Source organism: Glandiceps talaboti, chromosome 14, assembly GCF_964340395.1.
Source record: "Glandiceps talaboti chromosome 14, keGlaTala1.1, whole genome shotgun sequence".
Classification (NCBI taxonomy): Eukaryota; Metazoa; Hemichordata; class Enteropneusta; family Spengelidae; genus Glandiceps; species Glandiceps talaboti.
In genome coordinates, this window is record NC_135562.1 from 5,951,075 (window position 1) to 5,977,995 (window position 26,921).

At 33.3% G+C, this 26,921-nt stretch overlaps 1 protein-coding gene across 1 annotated transcript in view; it reads left to right on the forward strand.

Moving 5' to 3' along the window:
- Nucleotides 1-2,827: 2,827 nt before the first annotated feature.
- Nucleotides 2,828-26,921, forward strand: part of LOC144445879 (regulator of telomere elongation helicase 1-like) — a 47,494-nt gene continuing 23,400 nt past the window's right edge. The window contains exons 1-9 of the mRNA XM_078135521.1: nucleotides 2,828-2,899; nucleotides 3,097-3,234; nucleotides 3,820-4,033; nucleotides 5,003-5,096; nucleotides 5,871-5,952; nucleotides 12,483-12,543; nucleotides 13,365-13,440; nucleotides 14,638-14,722; nucleotides 22,002-22,067. Coding sequence (XP_077991647.1) covers nucleotides 3,133-3,234; nucleotides 3,820-4,033; nucleotides 5,003-5,096; nucleotides 5,871-5,952; nucleotides 12,483-12,543; nucleotides 13,365-13,440; nucleotides 14,638-14,722; nucleotides 22,002-22,067 — 780 coding nt within the window. The 5' untranslated portion in view covers nucleotides 2,828-2,899; nucleotides 3,097-3,132. The remainder of the gene's footprint in view (nucleotides 2,900-3,096; nucleotides 3,235-3,819; nucleotides 4,034-5,002; nucleotides 5,097-5,870; nucleotides 5,953-12,482; nucleotides 12,544-13,364; nucleotides 13,441-14,637; nucleotides 14,723-22,001; nucleotides 22,068-26,921) is intronic.

Genomic DNA, 26,921 nt, shown 5'->3' on the forward strand with positions numbered 1-26,921 from the left:
GCCTGCACACAAACCCCTGTAAATTTTCGCTAGATGTGCAATATATTTGTGTAGGCAAGGGTCTATTCTGAATTCTTAAAACCATTCATGTGTGTACAAGTTACAGAAAAAAATGTCTGGTGAGATGTAATCATGCGAAATTAGAAATCTGTACTGCACCCACAGGTAGTTCATTACATCAAACTCCTTGAATGTACCTCAAACGTCTGCTGCACTGAAATGTCAACATGAACAATTAAATTGTGAAGTAAATTAAGACTGAAACCCTAACAGAGGTTTTGAATATTTACTGCCAGGGGAATCACTTGACAACATCGTCTGTTTACATTCCAATTTGGGTAACAACACACATTTCACCACAGAATTGGAAGAGAGAGAAAATACAATCACCTTGATACATTTCTCTAAATATTCATTCCTCATAAAATGTTTGAGTTTAGTTCATTTTTATGTCATCTTTGATACTGATATTGCATACACAAGCATCATTGATAATATTGCCATGGGTGACTGACGTGCCTAGGGGGTATGACTTTAAGTAGAGTAAACTTGTCGCGCTTACACTGTTGTTTCATTTGCATTGGAAAACCATCCCTTCATCAATCCATATACAGAAGGTTGGATCAGCTCATTAATGTCAAATGGTTATTCTGTGTGATTTCAATACTCATTCTCTCGCAATACTGACAAGTGGTATATCTTCATTTGTATAAATTTGGCAAGATTTTAAGTTTTTAAAGGATTCATCCATTACAAAATATAGATGACACTGATGGCCTGTCAACTCCATAATGAATCATCTTTATCGCAGGTGTCATTAACTGACAATGCAGTCACTGTGTGACCTTTAACACCATGCATGAAGACGACACCCAGTAGGTACAATTTCGCGCGATTGAGATTCTTGGCTCTTATTGTGGCTTTTCACAATCACAATCATCAATTTACTAAAATGCTTGTTTCTTTTTGCTGAAATGTCCATGAATAGTAGCATCATAGCTTAGCAATGCTAGCATCTTTCTTGGTATCATCTATGAATGATTCATCATCTGTTCACCCTTCCCTACAGAATTGTATTTCAAAACATGCATTCAAGTCACATACTGTCTGACACTTGCAAATTTTCAACAGCCCATAGGAAGTAACTTGGCAAAAAGACATGGAAACCTAATAAACACATAATTTGTATGTGTTGTGTATTGCGTATACCCATTCAATGAGCATTATGTTCAATACATGTCATCATGCAAAAGTGATGTAAAGTTAGATCACTATGTGCATGTGAAGGGCTGTAACACCCATGGAAAAGAAACTAGAATTAGACACATCATTACAACTTACAAGCACTCTTGACAAAAATTAGGAATTTTATAAGTTTTAAACACTAACATTAGTTTGATTTGATTAGTACAAAAATTATGAAAACATTTAACAAGGTTTGACACATCATTACAAATAGTTTTAAGAAAAACTGTGATGTATCAAGATGTTTTTAAAAAATTATAGAAAAAAAAATGGAAAGAAAAATGCCCATGTTCTTAATAATCTTATTACAGTGGATTTCAAAATATGAGTCCAATTCAGGCAAAATGGAAGATGTCGAATTACTAAATTAATCACCGTCTCTTAATTTGTGCAAGTTTTTTCTAGCAATGGTAAACATTATGAAAGGAGGCATTGACAATATAAACCTGTTTCACCGCGAGAAAATACCATATAGGACATGAAAAAAATCACCATTTTTGAACTTCGCATACAATTTATACAAAGGCTTGGTTGACGATTTATAAGTATATTCAGAGAAGGTGAATATTGCCACATTTAAACTGTTACATAATATTTAAATTTCAATGCACGTGAAAGGAACCGCGCCGTTATTATCTATCGTGTTGTTCTTCGGGCTCACAAATTTTGTTGTAGAACGTCTACGACTTGGGGTAAAATTCCCATCACTGCGCAAGCTAATAAAAACATTACGAAATCGATGGCAATGACTATTTATGTATGCACATGCATCATTACCAAAATGTTTCATTCTTGGTATCAAGAGAATATTTGAGAAGATGAATTCACGTGCACGTCACTGCGGGCTGGACAACAAATTGTGCTCGTTCATGCTCAAATCCTCCAAAAGCCCACAAATATTTGCAGAAACTGTAACACATTCAGAGACGCAATTCTAGAATACTGTAAAAGAGACAGAACTTTGTTGCTGTACGACCGGAAAACCTAATTCCATCTATTTTTTGGATGCGAAGCACGTACGCACAACCTACCTTTCGCAAATCTATTGAATCTCGCGACTGTGAAACGTGTTCTGCTATCTGTCAAGCCAATATCACGTGATCTAAGCTGATTGGTCGAGTTCTGAAAGCGCGACATGTGATTGGTCAAAATACAGACGAGGTGGTAACTTTGAAACAAGTTTAATTGTGACAATTATCTGTAAAATTCATACAAAATTCATTGTTTCCCCCAAAGCAATAGACCTTTAAAATGACTGCATTTTCCCCAAACCTCTATAATTGCCTATTATTGACCAAGAAGGACCGTGAAAAAGTTTGCTTCGCGCGACATGTAAGGGCTAAGGACCATACCATATTACACAGAGGTGTAACAACCATTCCATGAAGTTACCTTGTTAAAGGAAGCGAGCTTACAGATGTAGAAATATCGGAACGCAATTAATGATGCATATTTTAGTGGCTACAAGAATATTGCCATAGTTATTTAATCTTAAAGAGTAGCATTGTTTCGGCACCAACACTTATGCCTTGAGGAATATACCCTGTTTATTAGTGAGCATACCGAAGCGATCAGCTGGTAGAATATGGCGGACTGACAGAAGGATCGCAGCTGCATGCAATCAGAATATGCACATGGCGAAATGTTGTAAGAGGTAACTGAAATATCTTATACGTATGAAATAATGAACAGCATTGTACTCGGATACGTGCATGTTTCGGTTTTTATCGTGAATAGCGTATTTTAGCATGCAAATAACATGGTCTTCCGGATTTGCAGGTGGTAATCGAAATACAATGTGTTATTGTGGGCGATTCAATCATTGATTGAAAACAAATTTTATTCCTGTAGGTAGGATCAACGGAGTTAATAACTAGATAAACAAGCATGCCACTGCTGAAGATCCGTGGTGTGGACGTGGAGTTCCCATTCAATCCATACAAATGCCAAGAAGACTACATGGCCAGAGTCATCCAAGGTCTACAAGAGGTAAACATGAACTTTGGCACAAGCCCTTCGACTCGGAGCATAAAGACCCTACACGAAACGTTCGATATTTTGTCCACCCGTACACCTGCTTGCAGAAGGAGTACATGTAAGTCAGTACTCGATTCTGACAATGTCTCTCTCTCCTTCTCCGTGTTTATTGCCATTGCATCGAGACCCGTACTCCATTTGCAAGCAGGACTAATCCAGTAGCTGCAATGTAGGGTTGGGGTTTTTTTTGTTTTTGTTTTTAGTTTTAAAAAAAAGTGTTTTCCGGGGCTTTACATTACAAGTTGGAACAAAATGTTAAAAAGGTACAGAAAAATCCCAATAAATAAACAAACCAAATATAATGTTGAAATTACAGCTAATCCAACCGATGATTTTCAGTCGTAAATATGAATAAAAATAAATAACTTTAAATATTGATTCAAACACTTGTTTATGCATTTTATGATTTAGGTTTGGGAGAGAGTGCTTGGACACTGAGTTTAGATTTATCTGGTCTTACCCAAAGAATCATTCCACTCTCATACATTTTTCCTATTGCCTATTTATCAAAACTAAAAATGTTCTAAATTGTTACAGAAAAAGAATGGAATTCTTGAAAGTCCAACAGGGACAGGTAAAACACTCTGTCTATTGTGTGCAACGCTAGCTTGGAGACAGGCATATGTAGCTGACCAGCAGTTACAGTCTTTACGACGAAATGATCCCAATGATATGTTTAGTGATGGCTATGGTAAAGAATTATCAGAAGAATTATATGGTGCATCTGGAGGTTGGGGTGGACCACAGGAAGGTAAATTAACGATTATAACCTTTTCTGAAAAAAAAGAGCCTTATGATGACCCTTCTTAATTTCATTTTCTCATCCTAACACTTCAAAAGTGATGGGTTGGTCAGTTAGATAAAAAAAAAGTAAGTACATGTTGGCGATGCTTTCAGTTCATATCATACTTTAACAGTCTTAAAGACTTGTAAATGACAATTGAAGTCAGAAATGTACTTAGATTATAAAACCATTTTGTTTATGTAAGGGCATGAATTTCAGTGGGGACCTGGTAGGACAAAGATCAATCTTATTAAAATTCAATGTAGTGGTGTACACAGTGCGATTTCTTTTTGGCTGTCAAGTTTACTGTCGTATGTTCTTTTGTGAGCACTCGTTACATACATCTAACACAATACCATAGGTTTTCTTGAACCCAATGTCGTACTTACAAGTAGAGACAACCAGAATCCGTCTTATAATATAACACTCAATGTTCAAAATTGATTGTTGTTTGCGCTCTGTGCTCATACTCTTTTCGAACAGAGCACTAAGAAGTACTATACCTACATGTTTCGGCACATTATGCATTTTCATTGGTTGACTGAATTCACTCAGCACTCGTGTGCCTCGGGAAAATTGTGTGAGATGTATGTAATGAGTGCTCACAAAAGAACAAATGACAGTAAATGTAACAGCCAAAAAGAATTTGCACCATGTACACCACTACATCGGATTTTAATCAGATTGGTTTTTGTCTTTTCTTTTCTTGGGAGCATACTACAATGTATTGTGGAATAAAAAATGATACTGACTCCATTAGATGTAAAGAGATAAAATTATCTACTGTAATCAGAATCTAGCTTGAAGCAATGCCATAGCTTTTGTCTGAATAAATCAGATGCCAACCATATTGGGATGAAAGATATATAGTTGCTCCAAGCTAGAGTCCCATAAGGTATTGTTTATCTCCATACAAATGTTTTCTATACTACCTAGGTATGTTAATGGACAAACCCAGGATTATCTATGCATCAAGAACACATTCACAGTTATCACAAGCAGTGCAACAATTGAAAGACACTTCATACAGGTAAGAATATATTACACAATGACTGTTGCTAGCTAAACACCCACTAAACATGTTTCACTTAGAGCGAAAGTGAAGTGTGAAGAGAGTCTCACCTAAAGATAACTATTGAATAGCATTGGGAGTAATGACACACAGAGTAACACATTGACAAACAGATTGACACACACAAATACGTATGTACGACCTACCTACATACATACATACATACATACATACATACATACAATGTACATACATACATACATACATACATACATACATACATACATACATACATACATACATACATACAAACATACTTTGTACATACATACGTATGTACAACATACATACATACATACATACATACATACACACATACATACATACACACATACATACATACATACATACATACATACATACATACATACATACATGCATACGTACATACATACATACATACATACATACATACACACATACATACATACACACATACATACATACATACATACATACATACATACATACATACATACATACATACATACACTCGCATATACATACACACATACATACATACATACACACATACATACATACATACATACATACATACATACATACATGCATGCATACATACATACATACATACACACATACATACATACATACATACATACATACATACATACATACATACATACATACATATATATATATATATACACAAACCAATGTTTACCTTTATTTAGAACCAGTTTTAAAGTTTTAATTTTTTATTGTTTACAGACCTAAAGTATCTATTATTGGATCTAGAGAACAATTATGTATTCATCCTGAAGTCTCATCTCAACAGAATAATAATACTATGGTGAGTCTGGTAGAATTATTATTAGATAGTCACTTTTCATCTATACTTCTGACATTTCCTTATTGCAATCCTCTCACCAGCATTTCCCCAACAGTCCTAGCTATCCTTGTTTTCCATTTAGTAGTTTCCATTTAGTAGCCTGGCCACTTGCCACTGTTTCCTCCACAGTGACTCATTTCAAATTTTCCCTCTTTTCATCATTTCATCATTTTTCCATTGTCACCCACTCCACCATTCCCCCTCCCTACTTTTTAAACTTTCCCTCTCCATAATTGTCATCATTTCATCATTTTCTTGTTCTCATTTCCATTATTGCTGCCTCTCCACTATTACCCCCTTTTTCAAACTTTCCTTCTTTTCACCATTCATCATATTCTTTTTCAGACAAATGTATAGGAATTGCTTGTTATTTGTCCTATTATTTAGAATAACAACAATTCAAAAACCAAAAACTAACAAAAACACCAAACTAAGTACAATCTCTTTAGAAGTGACACTTAATTTGATAAACACACTGCAAAGTTTTTACAAGTCAGTATAAAAATATTGACATATACTATTAAAAGTAAAATAATATATATCTGTTATATCTTTTACTTATTCTATCTATAAGGCCTAAAAATAATTGTTTGGTTCCCAACCCCACCAAGTTTTACACTGCCGACCCTACACTTTATTTTTACATATTCAAGAAAAAAATAGTAAAATTGCAAAAATTGTGAAGTCTCACAAGAAATAGGATTCGGAAACTGACATCAGCTTTAAAAGACATTTTAAAATTCTTCTTCCAATCTGTAATGGCTGTACATCTGACAGGAAGAAATAAATAACTCAGAGACACTTTGAAAAACAATGGAAAACCTAAACTAGACTCACACATGAAAAAAAAAAAAAAATATATATATATATATATATATATATATATATATATATATATATATATATATATATATATATATATAATGAAATAAAAAATCTACCTATCCCACCTATTTTAAAATTGAGTGTAATCGGAACCACACAATTTTTTTTATTAGACCTTATCTTAGAATTCTTTTGACTCTCTGAGTAGAAATTGCAATCCTAAGTATGAATCCAGAGTCAGTGATGAACACTTATTCTCATATCATTTATTTAGTGTTTTATCATATTAAATTATTATGCTCATTGTGCTCTGTACAATTACAACAAATATAGACACAAACTGATTACAATCATTCACATCTTTTAAATAACGCTTGTGTCCCATTGTGCTCAAAGCAACGTACAATTACAAAAATACTGACAGAAACTAAATTTAAATGGAAAATATTGACAGATTGTAATGGATATTTGTGACACCGATAACAAATGACTTGTCATAACAAAATCTGACATGTGCACCAGACATTAATCAATACTGAGTCCAACAATTTTTTTTATCCAAATAAGCATTTATATTAAATTCATGTAGTAGACATATTATGTTGATTTGTACCTTGCAGTGAGTTTAAAAATGACCTTATCATAATTTTGGATCATCACTAATCATCCCAGCTGTGTCATTGGGGATCTGGTAGGATAGGGGTTGCAATGTGAATGCTTTAATTATAAACTATAGAGGCTACAATGGTTTGTATGCTCCCCAAAGCTCAGGAAGTATAAAGGGCTCTTGTGCCATCATAGGTCCATACCATGGTTGATAGTGTAGGAAAGTGCTGTCTAAAAACTAACAATATTAAAACTAAAAAACAACAGAAAAATGGACACCAGCAAACAACCATATACATGTAGTTAGCTACTGACCTACCCATGTCTTTTTAAATATTTACTCAATGTTTATGATGTTTGTGTTACTAAAAGATATTTTTCAAAGGAGAGTATTGATGACTTTCAGTGTGTACATATAACCTTTGCTGTCAGATTATCCCACCCTAAAAGGCCAGGGTTTCAATCCTTGGTTCTTACATTAGTGTTGTCTTATGGGGCCATGAGGATTTACATAGGATTATTCGTTTGTTCTGGGCTAGCCTTTTTTTAAGCTTTGTCAAACTGTTTTTCACACGTAATGTTTAATCCTTTTCTTCAAAGTTGGCCTTTTTTAAAAATGTATTAGCAGTGATAAATAATTTAACATACATTTCTGCACATGGTTGACAGGTTTATATTGAAATGTACATGATATGTGTAGTTATATATTTTTCTACAATCCTGATGGGCACACCAAAAAAATTCTGTCATCAAATTATTTATTCGGTTGTCTAAATTTGATGTCACAGATATCATGTTTACTACTGGGTAATGATATTGACATGTTAGCATATAAAGCAGAATAACATAGTACATTTGTAATTCTTCAGATAATATTTGCACAGAAAGCATTTAGATCTGGCCCAAGTTCCTTTATTGAAATCGTAATATATAGAGGACACACAGTGAAATAATTATTTCTAGTTCAAGGTGAAACATTTACATGACGTACACTTTCTGTCCTTGAGGCCTATCAGTAGCTTCTTGGTCAAGAATGATGCGGTATGCTTTGACTATGATAGATTTAACATGATGTTTTGTATCAAGGGCAGTAAGTAGGTAAATCTACCTGTGTGTTCCCTCAAGTCATTTTTGCAAAGCTTCGTCGCAAACAGTAAGGTTAAATGTTTACATACAGGGATGTCTTTAGATTTTACCTCAGTTACTGTATTCTCAAACCTTAAAGAAAGTGATGTGAATATTGAACAGAAAGGACTTCTGAAGATGGGGATAATGCATGTTTTTCATTGAATTTTTTTCATGAGGGCTCATAGACCAGGAACTCGCTCTCTCTATAATGTATTGTAACTTTACAATTTTAGCTTAAAACGAAGAGTTTTGGTTTGCAGAAGTTGTTGACTAGATAATATGGGCAATGCATGTTCGCCATAGAATTTTTCCACAACAGGATTCAGAGACTGGTAACACCCTGAGATTTTGTAGCTGTACAATTTTAGCACTAAATGAAAGGTTTGAAAAGTGACTTTATTTTCCTTTCATCAAGATGGTGCTTAGAAATTACGAGTGGGCTTGATAACCTGGTGTTTGTTCAGGGAGAACTCATGCGAATTGAAAAGCAATTCCCTCTGAGGGACTGTCTCAGATTATCGCATGTGCTCAGAAAGCAAATTCAAAAAAGGAAAGGTGTGGTAGGTTATTTCATTTTGTGAACATCTTTATCACTGATTTTGTGACCATGTTATATTAAAAAGGTTTGTTGTAATGATACTGATAAACAATTAAAGGTTTCTTCTTCTGTGTTACTTTGGATGATAAACATCAAAAATGAAATAGGGAAACAACGGCAGATAAAAAAACTGTATTTAAACAGTAAGGGCCAAGTTATACATGTACAATGAGCTGTTGATGAAAATTTAGAATTTGCTTCCAAGAAATTTTTGTGACTCTTTTGAGTAGAAATTTTCACTTGAATCTATGAACCCAATGATTTTCGCACGTAAACGGTACTATTTATATAAAATTTTGTCTTTTTCTGGCAGTTTTGATGAAATTTCCATGCGCAGAAATACCTTACTGTATTTGTGATTTCTATGTATTTGGGTTCTCAAAGATTAATGATAACTCGTTGTTTATACCTGTTTATTTATTTATTTATTCTTTTTTTATTGTTCAGGCAATCCTTCCCTAATGTAAAAACATCCATAAACAATGCAAACACGTATACCGTATAATTGTAATTAACGTGGCCCTGGCACGACTACCTGTAGCCTTGATATGGTGTATATCATTATGTCTTCTAGACGGTGAAGGTTGCAATTTTATATGCAGCCTTCAAATATTAAGAAGGTGTGTGATAACAGTCAGTTGGATGTAGTCATTTTTTGTTTGATTGTAATGCATACAATGTACCATGTACATTGCCGTGTTTGTTCCAGTGATGATACTACAGGGTACATGTACATTGGCGTGTTTGTTCCTGATAACAAGTGTGTTGAATAGGAACTAAAGAGCAAAATGTAATTTCCCTGGAGTTATGTGTGTTTTCACTTACTGATGATAACATAAATAAACGTTTGCTGAGTCAGGGAAAATCTTTTCATTTTTTTAACACCTCAAAATATTAGACATGCCTAACTTTCATTTATTACTGAGGTGACACGACAAAATGTGACAGCACAGGAAATTTGATACAGTTTTATATTTGACCATAAAATTGTACATGAAAAAACCTGGAAAAAAAATGTTTAGATTTTAAGACTACCTTTAGGGGTTCAAACGAATGATAATGGAATTATTTGCCACTTTTCACTCTTTACATAAAAAGAAATATGTTGAGAAAATGCAAAAAAAAAAAAAAAATCATGGCTTTTTAGCGTGTCAGCAGTTCAGTTTTGCTGAATCAGCATATTTTTAAATACATTTTTCAACAACATAACCAGATTGCTGTTTTGTACAAAAAAATGATAACACCATTCTGATTCTATTTGTCACAATTTATGACATTAGACATTATCACAATTTACTATTTCATTAAAATTAAAATTTCTGCTCCGGTCAAAAAAAAAAAGAAGATTTGAAGTGAATGCCAAATGTTTGCCAATGTCTTGTCACCATAATAAGTAATGTACCACAGTGGGCTGTTATTTTTTTTGTGAGTTTGTATTAAAAGCAGAAATTTTCATTTGTAACTGAACACATTTACCATGATCCTACGGTACATTCTCGTAATTCATTGAAAGTCTGTTAAAAGTGAATTATAGTGAGTACGTCTAGAACATAATCCTAAGATCAGCCAAAGATTGACTGTAGAAAGACTATCTTGATGGTACAGTTAGTATGCCCATAGCGCAATAACACGTTACTCCCTACAGAATCAACAAATCTCTGTGTTTTCTTATCCGAATACTTAATTCCAAACTATCACATGTTGCCTTACGCAGTGTTTTATGTAATGAGGTCACTATACTCCCTCTAATATTATAATGAGATCAGCCCCCTTTTCTCTGATTTCATTAAAACGATAATTTAATTTACATATTATTGATATTATCAATAAACTTATCATTGTGTACATGAATATAATGATAATAATAATGTTGTTTTATACAGCGCTTTCCCACTCTGTGCTCAAAGCGCTTTACAATTATTACCCCTGGCTCAGATCTATATCAGGGCACAACGGCCCTTTATACTTCCTCAACTCCCTGGGGAGCAAACAATCCATTGCAGCCTTTATAAGCACATAGGATTAAAGCATTCACATTACAACCTCTATCCTACCAGGTCCCCATTTATACAGCTGGGTGGACTGAGGTACAATTGTGGTTCAAATCTTGCCCAAGGACTTTAGTCACTCAGAAACAAACGGCAGTGATGGGGCTCGACCCTGCAACCTGCAGATTCCAAGCCAGCAAATAATTACAATGTGGTGGTAACCAGGAAAATGTAACCATATGTTCTTGTGTACATGTTTTGTTTTGTTTTGCAACACTGCATGATAAGCAGTAATACAACAAAAATAAATGAATTGAATATCTATGTGTGAGTTCCTCATTCAGTTTACCAGGGGTTCCCTCCCAAACTAGAGTAGATAGTTTGCACAGATTTACACCTCTAAAATTATGCACAAACTCTACACCAATGAATTATAATTTCACTATAGTTTTATAATGTGATACAGATAGATTTTATTCCCCAATATTTTTCTTCGTTCAGCCAAGGAAAATATAAGTGACCTAAGGGACCTTGTCAGTATGAGTTGATAGACGAGTATAGTGACAACCCTTCGGTCACAAGTATTTTCCAGCTGAATGGAGAAATATATTGGAGAATAACATAATTATACAAGTGCCAGTAACATCAAAGTAAAATCAAGGAAAGTAATGGCAATTTTGAATAGTTTGACTCGTATTTCAAACACAGCAGAAACAGTGACGTAGACATGTGTTGTTGTGACATAGACGCGCGTTGTCGTGATGTAGAACAACCAGAGTGTGTATATACATTTATCCACATTTTTTTGTTCAACTTGGCTCATGCATGGTATACATATAGTAAAGAGTTAAAGAGTTTTTTATTGTGAAATTTCACATTTCCTCAACCTCTTGTCTCTTTCCTGGCTAATGGTGTAAGACTTTGGACATGTAGCTTGTTCTGTAATACATTAGTACAAAAACAGCTTATATTATACATCAGATCAGACTTTTGATCAGATGATCTAAATCAAATGATCCAATTCAAGTGATTCTTATAAGGACATGAAACATTAAAATATTACAATTAATGACTGATTGATGTGTAGGGATGTAGTTAATTTTAAAAGTAGATGATCAATTTTGAAAAAGTATGCAATAATATCTATGAGTCTGCCCACCAATGGAAATACATGTAGCTGGTGAAACATTGCGGAGTAGCTGGTTATTTTTGCTGGCTATTTTTGCTACCAAGACTTGCTTATCTACATCCCTGGATGTTTACCATCACATTGGTTTTCCCAATATGTTGTGTAGAATGTGGTGTACATGTATACTAATTGTATTTTAACTTTTCATCGTAATCAGGTACACATGTGTAGAGCCAAAGTAGGAGCCAGGACATGTCATTTCTATAACAAAGTTGACGGTGAGTAAAGTTTGATTATAATCAGGTGACAGGATACGAAGGGAATGTGTTTTATCCAAAAAGGGTCGGTCTCATTGCTATGATTCTTGTAGCCTGTATTGCCCAAAGCAGTGGTATCCCTAGAATATGTCCACAATAGGGCTTACATGTAGTGATCGGGTACACTTTCTGTGTATGCCATATAGAGGCCAAGAAGGGACAATGTTGCCCTTATGGCTTATAGTGATATCATTTTAGATATACAATCCAAAACACCAATTTTGAAACTAAACCATTTTCTGTATATACCACAATCGTTTATAGCATCCATATCAAGTGTAAAAGTATACTGTTTCATTTGCCACATTACAAAGGCAACATGCTAGACTTGTAAATAAACCACTTGAAACAGTATACTTTTACACTTGATAATGATATGAATGCTATAAACAAGTATACCGGTATATATAGCACATAAAGAAAGTGCTTTACTTCAGTGTTACCCATTGTAATTGAGTGGCTTAGACTATGACTTTCATTTATCATTAGAGTACTCAAAAATTGCATCTATAAAAAGGCTTAGTGCTCTTTTACTTACTTTGCTCAGAGAGAACACTGCCTTTTATAGTAATGCACACTTATTCGCCACCATTGTTTGTCTGATATTTAGTATCAGTAAGCAATTCAGGGCTCAAATCTTCAACTATTTTTCTCACCTTAGGCAGGCTTTGTCAAGAAATTCCAACTAATAGATATTTGGTTTTACAGATGTATCTGTCAATGATATTCACTTGTATCATGACTTATCACATTATTGATTTTATATTGATTATTTCCTATAGAGAAAAGGAATGAAAAAGACTTCACTGAAAATATCTTAGACATAGAAGATCTGGTCAAACTGGGACAGAAACACAAGTAAGTATCTGCAGTTATACTGTCATGGCAACCCAGAATCTGTACTGTCTTGTATTCTAGAATTGAATTTCTCCATACTTGTAGTTAGTATGGACTGATATGATCATCATTGAGTACACTCCGTACAAACTTAGTTAGGGGTATTAACGCAGGTGTACCAACAATGACAGATTCTTCAGTCTATAGTTAGTTCTATGTGGTGATAAAAGCAAAGTCAATATATACAAGTCATGTAAATACATAAAATAAAATAAATCAACATAACATTTACCATATTGTTACATTGCAGGATTTGTCCATATTACATGGCCAGGGAGTTAAAAACTACAGTGTTAATGTAGATGTGATATTATCAGTATAATATATTGTTAAATTACATGACTTGTCCATATTACATGGCCAGGGAGTTAAAAACTACAGTGTTAATGTAGATGTGATATTATCAGTATAATATATTGTTAAATTACATGACTTGTCCATATTACATGGCCAGGGAGTTAAAAACTACAGTGTTAGATGTAGATGTGATATTATCAACATAATTATATTGTTACATTACAGGACTTGTCCATATTACATGGCCAGGGAGTTAAAAACTACAGTGTTAATGTAGATGTGATATTATCAACATAATTATATTTTTACATTACAGGACTTGTCCATATTACATGGTCAGGGAGTTAAAAACTACAGTGTTAATGTAGATGTGATATTATCAACATAATTATATTGTTACATTACAGGACTTGTCCATATTACATGGCCAGGGAGTTAAAAACTACAGTGTTAATGTAGATGTGATATTATCAGTATAATATATTGTTAAATTACATGACTTGTCCATATTACATGGCCAGGGAGTTAAAAACTACAGTGTTAATGTAGATGTGATATTATCAGTATAATATATTGTTAAATTACATGACTTGTCCATATTACATGGCCAGGGAGTTAAAAACTACAGTGTTAGATGTAGATGTGATATTATCAACATAATTATATTGTTACATTACAGGACTTGTCCATATTACATGGCCAGGGAGTTAAAAACTACAGTGTTAATGTAGATGTGATATTATCAACATAATTATATTTTTACATTACAGGACTTGTCCATATTACATGGTCAGGGAGTTAAAAACTACAGTGTTAATGTAGATGTAATATTATCATCATAATTATATTGTTACATTACAGGACTTGTCCATATTACATGGCCAGGGAGTTAAAAACTACAGCTGATATTATATTTATGCCTTATAACTATTTACTGGACCCAAAGGTAAGTCTATCACATACTGCTTTAAAAGTCAAAAGTGAAACTTAAATGAAAAGAAAGTAGACTTTTAAAATTAATTGGAGATACATAATTATGTTTTTCTCTGCCTAGGGTATAATGTATTGTATCAAGAATTTATCAACTAGCCATTCATCCTAGCTCCAGGGGATTAGCTGATTTCAATTTTCATAACATGCAAATATATCAATCGATGAATAGTGGTGATCCTTGTGCTAATAATTGTACTAGAGATGGATTAGGAAACAAGAGTTAAACACTGTATACTTTACACATACTCAGATGTTTAAAAAAATATATTTTTTTTATAAAACTTTAATTTTAGTAGCAGAAATTTATGAGTAATGATTCCTTCAAAACGTCCACATTTCATTAATATTTATAGTGTTCTTGCATAGATTTTGAAACATTTTTAAGAGTGATATTAAACATAAAATTTGTGAGTCTACACAGGAAATGCTGTGGTAAGCATGCCAGTGCTTTAATATTTACACAAATAAATCATAACTTTTTTGTTGGAATTTTGCAGAAATGCATTAAGCGTATGCAAGAAGACTTGACATAAAGTGTACAATTCATGCTCAATGAAAACCTTGGTACTGTACTGTAATGGGATACAGTTGCATTTTCTAATACCTTATGTAAATAAATAATACATCATGTTGGTATGGATAAGCTAGGTAACCTTGGCAACTAACAACACTCGACAACTGTCACCTAACATACAGTAAAATCTGACAGTGTTGATATAGAATACTCAGAGTAGCATAGGAGGAAAATAAGATTTAAAAAACATATTAAGTTGCTTGTAAAGTTTTTGGAGAGAAATCTTGTCAAAATCCTGCGGAAAACTTATTAACGGTACATGTAATACTGTATAAATACATAAAAATATTCCTTCTTATCACCTGATGCATCACACTATCCTAAAAAACATGCTTTCAGAATAAGACCATCGTGAAATGTCACAGGAAGTAGTGCAGATATTACCTTTCAGATAATCACTGCAGAATCACAGCTTATCTAGACATAATTTATTAATAAGATGCAAAAATTTGAATATTAATTTACCCAGCAGCCAATCAGATAAAAGTTCCACAGTCCATCCTAGATAACAACAAGACACATCATTTAATTGAGATTTTAATGATTACGTATGTAGTGAACCATTAAATCACATAGGCTGTAGGCAGTTTAGAGCCTTTTTAATTAAGAAATAGAGAGTTCATTTATGTATGTAGAGTTTGACCTATTTCTTAATAATTGATGAGATCAAAATAGTTACCCAGTGTAATAATGTAAAGGTAAATTCTCACCTAGTGATCTTCAGATTTTATCTCATCTGTGTAGATGTATAGTACAGGAAATTGAGACTGACGTTTTGTTAGTTGAGTCAACCAGTATATTGGCTGGCTTAAAGATACATATTTCGCTGAAGTAGTTAAGAAAGAAGTGGTTGATGCATGTCAGATATTAACAGTATGTTTGCTGTCACTTCTTATTACTGTAAAGTCATATCAGTCTCTGAGTGGTGTAAAAGTTACTAGACAGTATATTATGTTGTATGTTCCGTAATAGTAATCTAATATTACTGAATATTTGGAAAGTGTTTTTAGTATCGTTGTAAGTCTTATTTTTGAGGTTGTTGAATTAATCTGTCCACTATGAAGTATAATTTGAAAATTGTGTTTGATATTTTTACATGACTGTACATGTGTATCCAATTATGCCGAGATGACATGAATTTGAATATGCTCTGCCCACCTATCAAGGTATATTCAACTATTGAAACCAATTCAGAAGAGGTTTCTTGACACAGTTGTTAATCTTTAGTCAGTCGAAAGATGGTCTTTTTAGATATGCCTGTCTTGCCCAGTTTCACATAGCCAGATTTTGTCCAGAGGAAAAAAACATACACAAAGATACAGTGGCTGGACAGTGGCTGTATATACTGTAGAAATGAATTCAAAGTTGTTTTGGTGCTTCACTTATGGAACCTGATGTTTTTAAAATGTTACAAAGATAGACACAATTCATCTCCAGATTAAAAATAACAGACATGCAACGCACACAGGATCTTTTACCCAGTCACATTGAAAAGTGATAAAGCATTCATTTGCTATTCTTTTACAGTGTAGTAGAGATAGGCTTCTGCTGAAATATTACACATGATAATAATAATAATAAATTTTTAGCGCATTATGCAACAGCCTTTTGACTTTACATAGTTCAAAAAGAATATACACAAAATGGATAAACAGTATCAATGTCCAGGACTTGATGATTTTAATGGTTTCAATCGTTTGTTTTTCAACTGATTGTGTATTCAACTTGAAATCTGATTACGTATGAACTTGCACTCTAAACTTTCTTTTTTTATTTAAAGAGAGGAAATTAGTAGTATCTTTGTTAATGGTGAAAGAATTCTGTTTTAGACTTATGAGAAGTAAGACAAATGGTAAAAATGACCTTTGAGTGTAGTGGCACACTTGACAATGAGCAGATCTGATTAATGAGATATCCTTTGAAAGAAGAACTGTGATTGGACATCATTGATCAGCAAGTCATCAAACTTGTCCAATCAGTGCAATCCTTACAAATTGATTCATAATGTCCCTAGTGATGATATACGGTGATGTAGTTTAAGTTTGTGAGAGTGATTGGCATTTTATTGAAAATCTGTGATTTATTAGTTAATAGTATCATAGAAAAGATCATTGTTAATTATACTGTATAAAAGGAAAATAGTTGAAAAATTACTTCCTCTCAAAACACCAAAAAGTTAGGCCAAAAAAAAGAGAAAGAATTGTTTCTGATCAGCACGCGCATCACTTTAATACCCTTGTGTCTGTCTTTTTTGTGTGTGTTTGTCTAGCCCATGCTGTCTGCAGATCTGTGGGGAAACACAAAAATAACCCTCCCTACTTCAGTGAAGACAACTCCAGAGCCAATCATGAACAAGCAAGTGACATCTGCCCCACATACACACTTGCTCTAAAGTACAGTAACTGCCATAAATAATAGATTGAGTGACAGGTTTTGAGAATAAAAAAAAACTAAATAAATTCTCATCGTCGCACCACTTTAGACAAACTGTCCTGACTAGAAACCATTCTCTCTTTTTTTTGACCTTAGTACAATTTGTTTGATGTTTTGGCAATGGCTACATGTCTTTTCGACAGGTGTTATAGAGTTTTACTTGACAAGATTCAAAATTATAACTTAATATTTAGTGTATTATAGGAATGCTATTTTACATGCAGGAACAGCGGTACGCTGTATGAGCACTTGATCATTTGCCAGAATTCCACTCAGTGCATGTAGCTCATATTGTAACTGACCCAAGACTGATTTCAGTAAATTTAACCTTACGATCAAATGCATAAACTACAAGCATAAGGGTGCAAGAGTTGTGAATAATATATTCTCTAAATATTAGTAAAATGACCAGCGTTTGTTAAAAAAATACTTCAATAAAGTAAAGTAAAGGTGAGTGTAAGATAACTTTGAGGAAAGTACTGAAGTATCACTTGTAAAGCGAAAACCATACACCGTGAAAAGTTTAAATATACAATGTAAGGTAACGTATGTACTGAAAGATTTTCAAAAACATCACACACACTGAAAAAAGCTCAAAAATAATAGTTTTCATAAATAAATTTTAAGATATATGTGCAACAAAAAGTACATTTTATCAATTAATGAATTTAGGGTATGCCATAGTAAAAGTACAATAAATGTCCAGTTTCATGAAAAAATTTCTGTAATTTCTGAAAAATTTCTGCACAAACAAGCACACGGAAAGATTGAATAACAAGACATAAACTGCACCCATGTCTGGTTTTACAATATAAAACAGCGTGAATTTATTTTTTGCTTGACGAATTTCCTTATCTTTTCAAACAGTGCCACACCCTTACACTATCTAAAACAGTGTACTTGTTACAAATAACGAGACACTTAGGAAATCTACTAATGTCTTCTGCTTTATTAGCATTCACCAGGTCTACATATGACATTGCTTAGTTGACCTACTTTCACTACAACTTACCCTCAATTCATTAATTGTACTCTTGTAAATCATAGAATGTATTTAGAAAAGAGGTCACTACTGACTCTAAATAAATGCATCCTTTAATTTGTAATTCTAACTTTTTTTCTCAGAAATTTTGCAATTTTTATTCATAGATCAAACATTTATTTTACTTTCTCTAGGACATACCTAAAATCATTATTAAAGTGGCCATATGGATGAGGATTGAGTATTTATTTTGGATTTTGAATTTATAAAACAATTTTATCATGGCTTCCTACTTGAAAAATTAATGTCAAACAACATTAAAAAGCCTGTGTTTGTAACTTAACACATTGCAAAAAGACAAAAACCGTAAAAATATTTGTACGTACAATAACAAACATTTTACACATTTATTAATCTTTTGCAATTTATTGAGTTACAAACAAGGACTTGGCTTATGTTGTTTCACATTTATTTTTCAAGTAGGAAGCCATGATAAAATTGTTTTATAAATTCAAAATCCAAAATAAATACTCAATCCTCATCTACATGTATATGGCTACTTTAATTGTTCTTTTTGTTGCTTATATAATTTGTAATTTTAAACTATTTGCAGAAATTTTTCAATTTTTCACTAAACTGGACATTTATTGTACTTTCACTGTACCCTAAAATTCATTTAATTGATAATGTACTTTTTGTTGCACATATATCTTAAAGTTTATTTCGAAAAGAGGACAAATATTAATATGCGAAAACAAAAGTCATATAAAATTTTTTTTTATTATAATTTGAAATTTTAAACTTTTCATGGAAATTTTGCAATTTTGTGCACTGAATCGGCCATTTATTGTACTTTTTTTATTACATGTACATACCCTGAATTTATTGATTTGTACTTTTGTTGCTCATAAGTCTGAAAGATATTTAATGAGGTGGCCTCTAACACCAAATAAAATGTGTCCTTTATTTTCGAATGTCAAACGTGTCTCCAATATTAACCAATTTAATCAGTTGTTGGACTTTCAGTACTACATACCCTAAATTCATTAATTGAACTTTTTATTGCCCACATATCTTACAACTCTGGTAATCAAGCCTTCGGTTTACTAAGATAGATACAAACTAAATCTATTGTTGTTAAATGTGGTGTAGATTACACAAGTGGAGGACAGCAGTTCCTCTGTTGTGTGATTCTAATCATCCTGTGATCAAGATAACGTAAACATGGGAAGTCCCAAAACAGTACAAGATTCTGGAACTAGCTTTCAGAGAGTCACCCTACTGAGACAATGATTAAATCAATGTCCATTCAATAGCTTATCACTGTTGACAGTGTTGTATCAACATGTAGCAACAGTAGTTTTAGTTTTGTATCTTTTTTTTCGGTTACCATATTATATAGGTCTGGATGATTTTGAAATGACAAAGTCACAAGGAAACTTTTTTGTTTTATTGAAGATCTTCACTGTCAGTGATGTAATTTTCACCCAGATACACACTTATGGTGTCACCATCTTAGGGTGCCCAAACTTAATTCTACATTTCTCATTGTAGTACCTTAAAATGATGAGTCAGTCAGTCAGTCAGTTAGCCAGCCGGTCAGTTAGAATTTTAAAAAAAAAAGAGTATTTATATATAAAAAAGTATTTCAAAAAATTAAGTGAATGAGTACATGTTAGCGATACTTTCATTTCATAATCATACATTAACAATCTGAATGACATAGAAATGACAAATTAAATTTAGAAGGAAACTTTGAACCATTCAGTGCTTTACAAAAAGTTCCCGCTCATGGGAGGTTGCAATATGGAACTTGCAATCAAGACTGAGCATGCTGAGATGCAAAGGACTATAGGATTATCTGTGGTTATCATACCGGGGTAATACCTAATCTGGAGCTACCGATAAAAAAAGCTCTTACAATAGTCAGGGTAAACTATGAATTGACCATTCGTGGTTGCAAACAACGTAAGTGTTGTTTACAATACCAATTTATTAGTATTTATTATCACATTTCCCATGATGCAACATTCAACATGGCGGGTTTGCTAGTTCCCTATTGTACAATCAGTGACATCAACTTTTCAAAAGTTTTATGCCAAATTAAAGAAATGTAGGGTCATTCGGGTCATGAGAAACATAGAGTTAAATATGGCTGCCTTTACTATCTGTCACTTTATAATCTCTCTGATCTAGCCATAGAGGGCATCAGCTTTTTATACTATTTTTATTATAGAATCACAGGTAGGGTCGGTTGGGTCATAATAAACAATGGTAGTAAATTACAAGTTAGTAATATAAATCTTACCTGAGAGACTCTAAGTGTAACATATCATGAATTTGTCATTGCTACTTTGATAAATGTTAGAGTGGACATGACAAGTATTTGTCATTCTTTTAGGACGAGTTCAAGGCTGTGTGAAAGTGGACAAGACAAACATGTACATGTATATCGTTATTCTTAGGACAATGTCAGGGTAATGTGAAACTGGACAAGACAAGCATACATGTATGTGTCATTCTTTTAGGACGAGTTCAAGGCCATGTGAAAGTGGACATGACAAGTATTTGTCATTCTTTTAGGACTAGTTCAAGGCCATGTGAAACTGGACAAGACAAGTATTTGTCGTTTTTAGGACTAGTTCAAGGCCATGTGAAATTGGACAAGACAAACATATGTGTATATCTGTATGTTGTTAATCTTAGGACATGGTCAGGGCCATGCGAAACTGGACAATACTAGCATACATGTATACATTGTATATGTCTACATCTACGTAATTCTCTTCAATGCCCAGTATTTGTCTCAACTGTATTTGACACCATTCTCACAGCAGGAAGACTACAAAACCCAATAAGAATTTGGTTGATTTCTGGCCATAGCTTCATTAAAATAAATGGTTTACAGTATTAGCAAAATGCCAGGTATGGTAGGGGGAAAAGTGAGAACAAAATGCCAGGTATGGTAGGGGAAAGTGAGAACAAAATGCCAGGTGTGGTAGGGGAAAGTGAGAACAAAATGCCAGCTGTGGTAGGGGGAAAAGTGAGAACAAAATGCCAGGTGTGGTAGGGAAAATGAGAACAAAATGCCAGGTGTGGTAGGGGAAAAGTGAGAACAAAACCCTCACTTCACTGGATTCCAGGCTCGGTGATGAAAGCTAACTGGGCCAGATTAGTCATTATTCTCAAGGCCAAGATTCTCCAGGAAATATTCATTGATTTGTTGTTGTTTTTTGTTCACAGTCGAGGAAGACTCATGGAGTGGAACTAAGGGGTAATATACTAGTGTTTGATGAAGCACACAATGTTGTAAGTACCACATAGCTGTATAAGGTCTGTAGGGTATGAATAAATTATGTCAACAATTACCATATAGCTATATAAGGTCTGTAGGGTATGAATAAATTATGTCAACAATTACTATATAGCTATATAAGGTCTGTCGGGTATGAATAAAGTATGTCAACAATTACCATATAGCTATATAAGGTCTGTAGGGTATGAATAAATTATGTCAAGAATCCCTGCAGGACAGATTTTTGATAACAAACAGGTGTTGTTTTTTAGAAGGTTGATTAGAAGTATACATCTATATTCAGCTTTTAGAACTTGCACCATTATGGCCTCTATAAATACATCAACTCAAGTCTCATTTTGTAGCCTCTACAAACACTGATCACATTTCCAGAAAACAACTCAATTTGTTTTGTTTTTACATGCAAGGAAAAATGTCTTAAAATTAGTAAAACGTTAAAGACCAATTTCGGATTAGAATTAACATCTTGGTGTGAAAACTGTTTGTTTGGCTGAGCTATAGAAAACATAGTGTTGCTGCTAGATGTTCGGGCTTTCTTTTGATACTATAAGTGAATGAAGTTCGCAGTGAGGGCTTGCCCGAACAGTCTAGCAAATGTCATTTTCAGACCGGACATTCCATTGAGATTACATTGAGCGGTGGGTTGGGCCATGTATGCATACATACACTTTAATATATTCAATCTCTACATGCAGGTGTTGACAAACACATGTTATGTCATTACTATGTCTTATCAGTTTATGGTAATTGTGTTTGATGAGTGTCAAGACGTTATCATTCACACACTTTAGTTAACGCATTGGTGGTTATTTTTACAAGCCCCTCCTGAAGATGAATATGCATGAAAAATTAGCTATTGTCCTCTGTTTGTGCTTGCCGCTAATACGGTTCTCTGATTGGCAGTTATTTATATCCTGATGACATTTGCTAGACCTTGGATGTTCCATCCTCGATAGTGATGTTCGGTCGTGTGTCGTATTCTATCGGAAGAACATCCGAGGTCTAGCAGATAGACTATAGAAAACGATGATCCACAACAAAAGAATAATCCAATATAGTCCTTATTAAGATAACACTAATGTGGTGACCCAGGATTGAAACCTAGCCCTTTAAAACTTCTCACACTGAAACAAAGTTGTATAACCTTTTAGTTTTACCCACGGTACATACTAGGATATTCTGTGATTTGATTCCCTAGTGTGGTACTATTTCAGCTCTCAAGAATCATCTATCTATCACGTTGCTAGGGAGCCTTTTTATACACCTGGAGGCAACTGAAGTATAGCTTTTTAGTGTGCATAGATTCACATAGATAAGCTGCTATGTAGTAGCTGTGATATGTGTTATCATGTACATCAGCTCCCTATGTGTACTTATACATGGATAGTACAGACAGTGTGTTTACTCTTCCCTGAATCTCTTCAGAACTTCAAACACTCTGAGAAAACCTCATTGAATAGTAATACGTCATATTTTACTTGATTTTAGTATCACCAAAAATAGATTTTACTTCGAATGTTGCGCTGAAAAGGTTACGTCCTACAGCTATCTTCAGGTTTTATGTCAAACTGAGAATATGTGGTGTGATTTCTAATAGTTTGATATTATGTATTGTAACACATTTAATGAAAATGTTCACGTAGGCTCTGTTTGTGAAGAAGATCTTCACCTAATAAATCTAGTGAAAGTAGATGGGTACCCTAACAAACTATAATTTAGAGAGAGAGAGAGAGAGAGAGAGAGAGAGAGAGAGAGAGAGAGAGAGAGAGAGAGAGAGAGAGAGAGAGAGAGAGAGAGAGAGAGACAGAGAGAGAGAGAGACAGAGAGAGAGAGAGAGAGAGGACATACATAAATACAGATCGACAGACACAGACAGGAAGAGAGGGGGATAAGGAAACATATCAAATAAATAAACACTGAAACTCGTGATGTATCAAATTTATTGAGATGACAGTTTCATCAGCAAGGATAGAGCAACATAGATTTGAAGAGCTAGATGGTGACTTTTATTGTGGCAGTAAATGATTTATAGTTTTGATAATATGACTACATTAGTAGAATACAAGTGCCATTAATAGTAGCTATAATATCCTGTATACTAATTCTATCCAAGGTAAATCTTAATGTAGGAGTAATGAATTCAGTGATCTTTGTAGGCTGCACCAGTTCACATACACTATTTCCAACTAAGCACTCTAGTTTGAATTAAAGGATAAGTCCAAGTCTGGTTAAAACTTCTGCTTCAACAGTGCACAGACAGTTTTTTTCAAGGGCTATGGAAAACAAAAGAGCAGGTAAAGAGTAAAATGAAATGAAATAAGTACTCGGCAAACATAATTTGTAACTATGAAGGATATCAAACAGGCCCAACCATAGGAGGAATTTTACATTTTAACAAACACACTGTAAATCATAGGTGACCTTTCCAATGTAGTTAAAATCATTTAACACTGTAAAAGGCTGACACTGTTTTCTTTTTAAAAAAAAGAAGATCCACAAAAGGCTTTGTTTAAACCAGGCCCATAATGGGTTAAACTGTAATGTCAGTCTCACTCATTTTGAATTTCTTACTGTTATAAAGTATTTAGTTTAGAAGTGTTTGACAGTCTTCTACATGTACTTTATTTTTTGTGACCGTCTCTAAACATTGAGCACAATTTTTTGAGTATAACTAAGGCCAAATGTTTCAATCTGATTACCTGACCATACCTACATTGTATTATGAGAATATGATAATATGTAATTTATTGTCACATTGCACACACATATCTTACATTCATATATATATATATATATATATATATATATATATATATATATATATATATATATATATATATATATATATATATATATATATATATATATATATATATATATATATATATATATATATGAATGTAAGAGTCTTGCTGGAGAGAACAGTGCTTGATGCAAATATTAGTAGCAGAGCATTATAGACTTAATTCAAAAGAATAAGGATGTAATAAGTCGTTACTCAGAGTTTCATGCTTTGTTGTCTGAAGATCGCTTGAAGCGTGAAACTCAGAGTAACGACTAATTACATCCTTATTCTTTTGAATTAAGTCTATATATAATGTATACATACATAAAAATGAAGGAAGACGAGTAAGGAAGACAAGTATGTTATACAAATGTACATCATTATGGATTTACACTACGGTCCGTTTCACCAAAAGGATCATCAGGTGTATGGGTGGGCTGGTGGACTCACTGACTTTGTGTACTGTGCCAAGGTGTGTTTGCAAAGTCAGCGAGTCCAGCTCTCCAAGCTGATTGAGCACTCTACTTGGCAAAAGAAGAATGAAACTGTGTGTGTGTGTGTGTGTGTGTGTGTGTGTGTATATATATTTATATAAAATTGTTTACATAATATAATAATATGGCTGACATTTCATTCATTTGGGGTCAAAACAATATTTTTCAAACTTAACAACAATACAGATAGAATATGATAAAATGAAATAAAATAAAATCGTGACCTACCTACCGTATTTTCTGAAGCCATGTTATCGGAAACACAAATAAATTTTTTTTAAATTTTATTTGCGACACAGTTTTGGCAAAGTTCGGTGTAATTGGCTGTCATATTGTTCACCATTGTTGGCTGCTTAGACAACTAAATTATAAGATTTTCTGTCCTAAAACTAAGGATATTATTTCTCTACTAAACTCTTCAAATTAGTACATATTCTGATTTCAGAAATGATTTTGGATTCATTTCTGTTTTCAATTTACAAATTGGAAAGAATGTAATATTCTGGGACTGAAATTGTCTCATCAAGTCAACAATGCATATGTCAACAAAAAAAATTGTATTCTTTTTCAGAGATAACTTTTATTATAAAATTCATTCTTTTTGTGTTTAGTGTACCTCTGTATGGTTATCAAGTCATGGACTTCAACAATCTTTATATGCCAACCACTTGTAAATAAATTTAATATGAGTCAGTGTAATTCTTGTAAACTTTCAACTTATCAAAATTAGCTCATTATTAGTCGAAGTGGGTTCTCTCATAAAATCTTGCCCCAAATACTTTTTATTAGGCAGTTTGACTAAAATCCAGCAGGTTGATGAATTTCACTGATAAGGAGGTAAATATTAAAGCATCCATTTACCTGACCTACATTGAGAAAGCGGTTCAGAGCAATAAAAATGATTTATTAAAACAAGAAAATACAAAATAATTGAAATGGGATATTCAAAGCACCATAAATAACATTGTCATGGGTTTATGTAAATAGAAAATATTGAAGTTTTTGGATAAATGATGACACTCACTTTGTGGGCTTTTTTTCTTTTATTCATTCTGATCATAAGTAATGATATGTTGTGACCTTGGAAACCTGATAGAACGTAAATTAATTGTGTTGGCTTTCAAATGTCATAAAAATTTGTTTGATTTATGTCTTGTCCCAGATTTTAAACACAGCCATAAGTCATACTTTAGCCTTGAAGTCAGATTATTTGACATTGACTTCAGAATTATTTCTATGCCAGTTTTAATGGCCATTATATTATTAGTTGTCTGCAAAGGCAAACTGTCTTATTTCATTCAAACTTTGTACAAAGGCAAGCTGTCTTATTTCATTCAAGTTTTGCACAAAGGCAAGCTGTCTGATTTCATTCAAACTTTGCACAAAGGCAAGGCATCATATTTTAATATATAGGAATACATTTTGTATGTTCAAGAATATCAACCAGTGCCCACAAATAATATTCTCTTGACTCCCAGCATTTCAAATTTAATCTGATTGAAGCTGCAGCGCCTATTATTTTTCTCATCTCTAATATCTGTCAACTCATTATGTCTCAACTGTTTCGT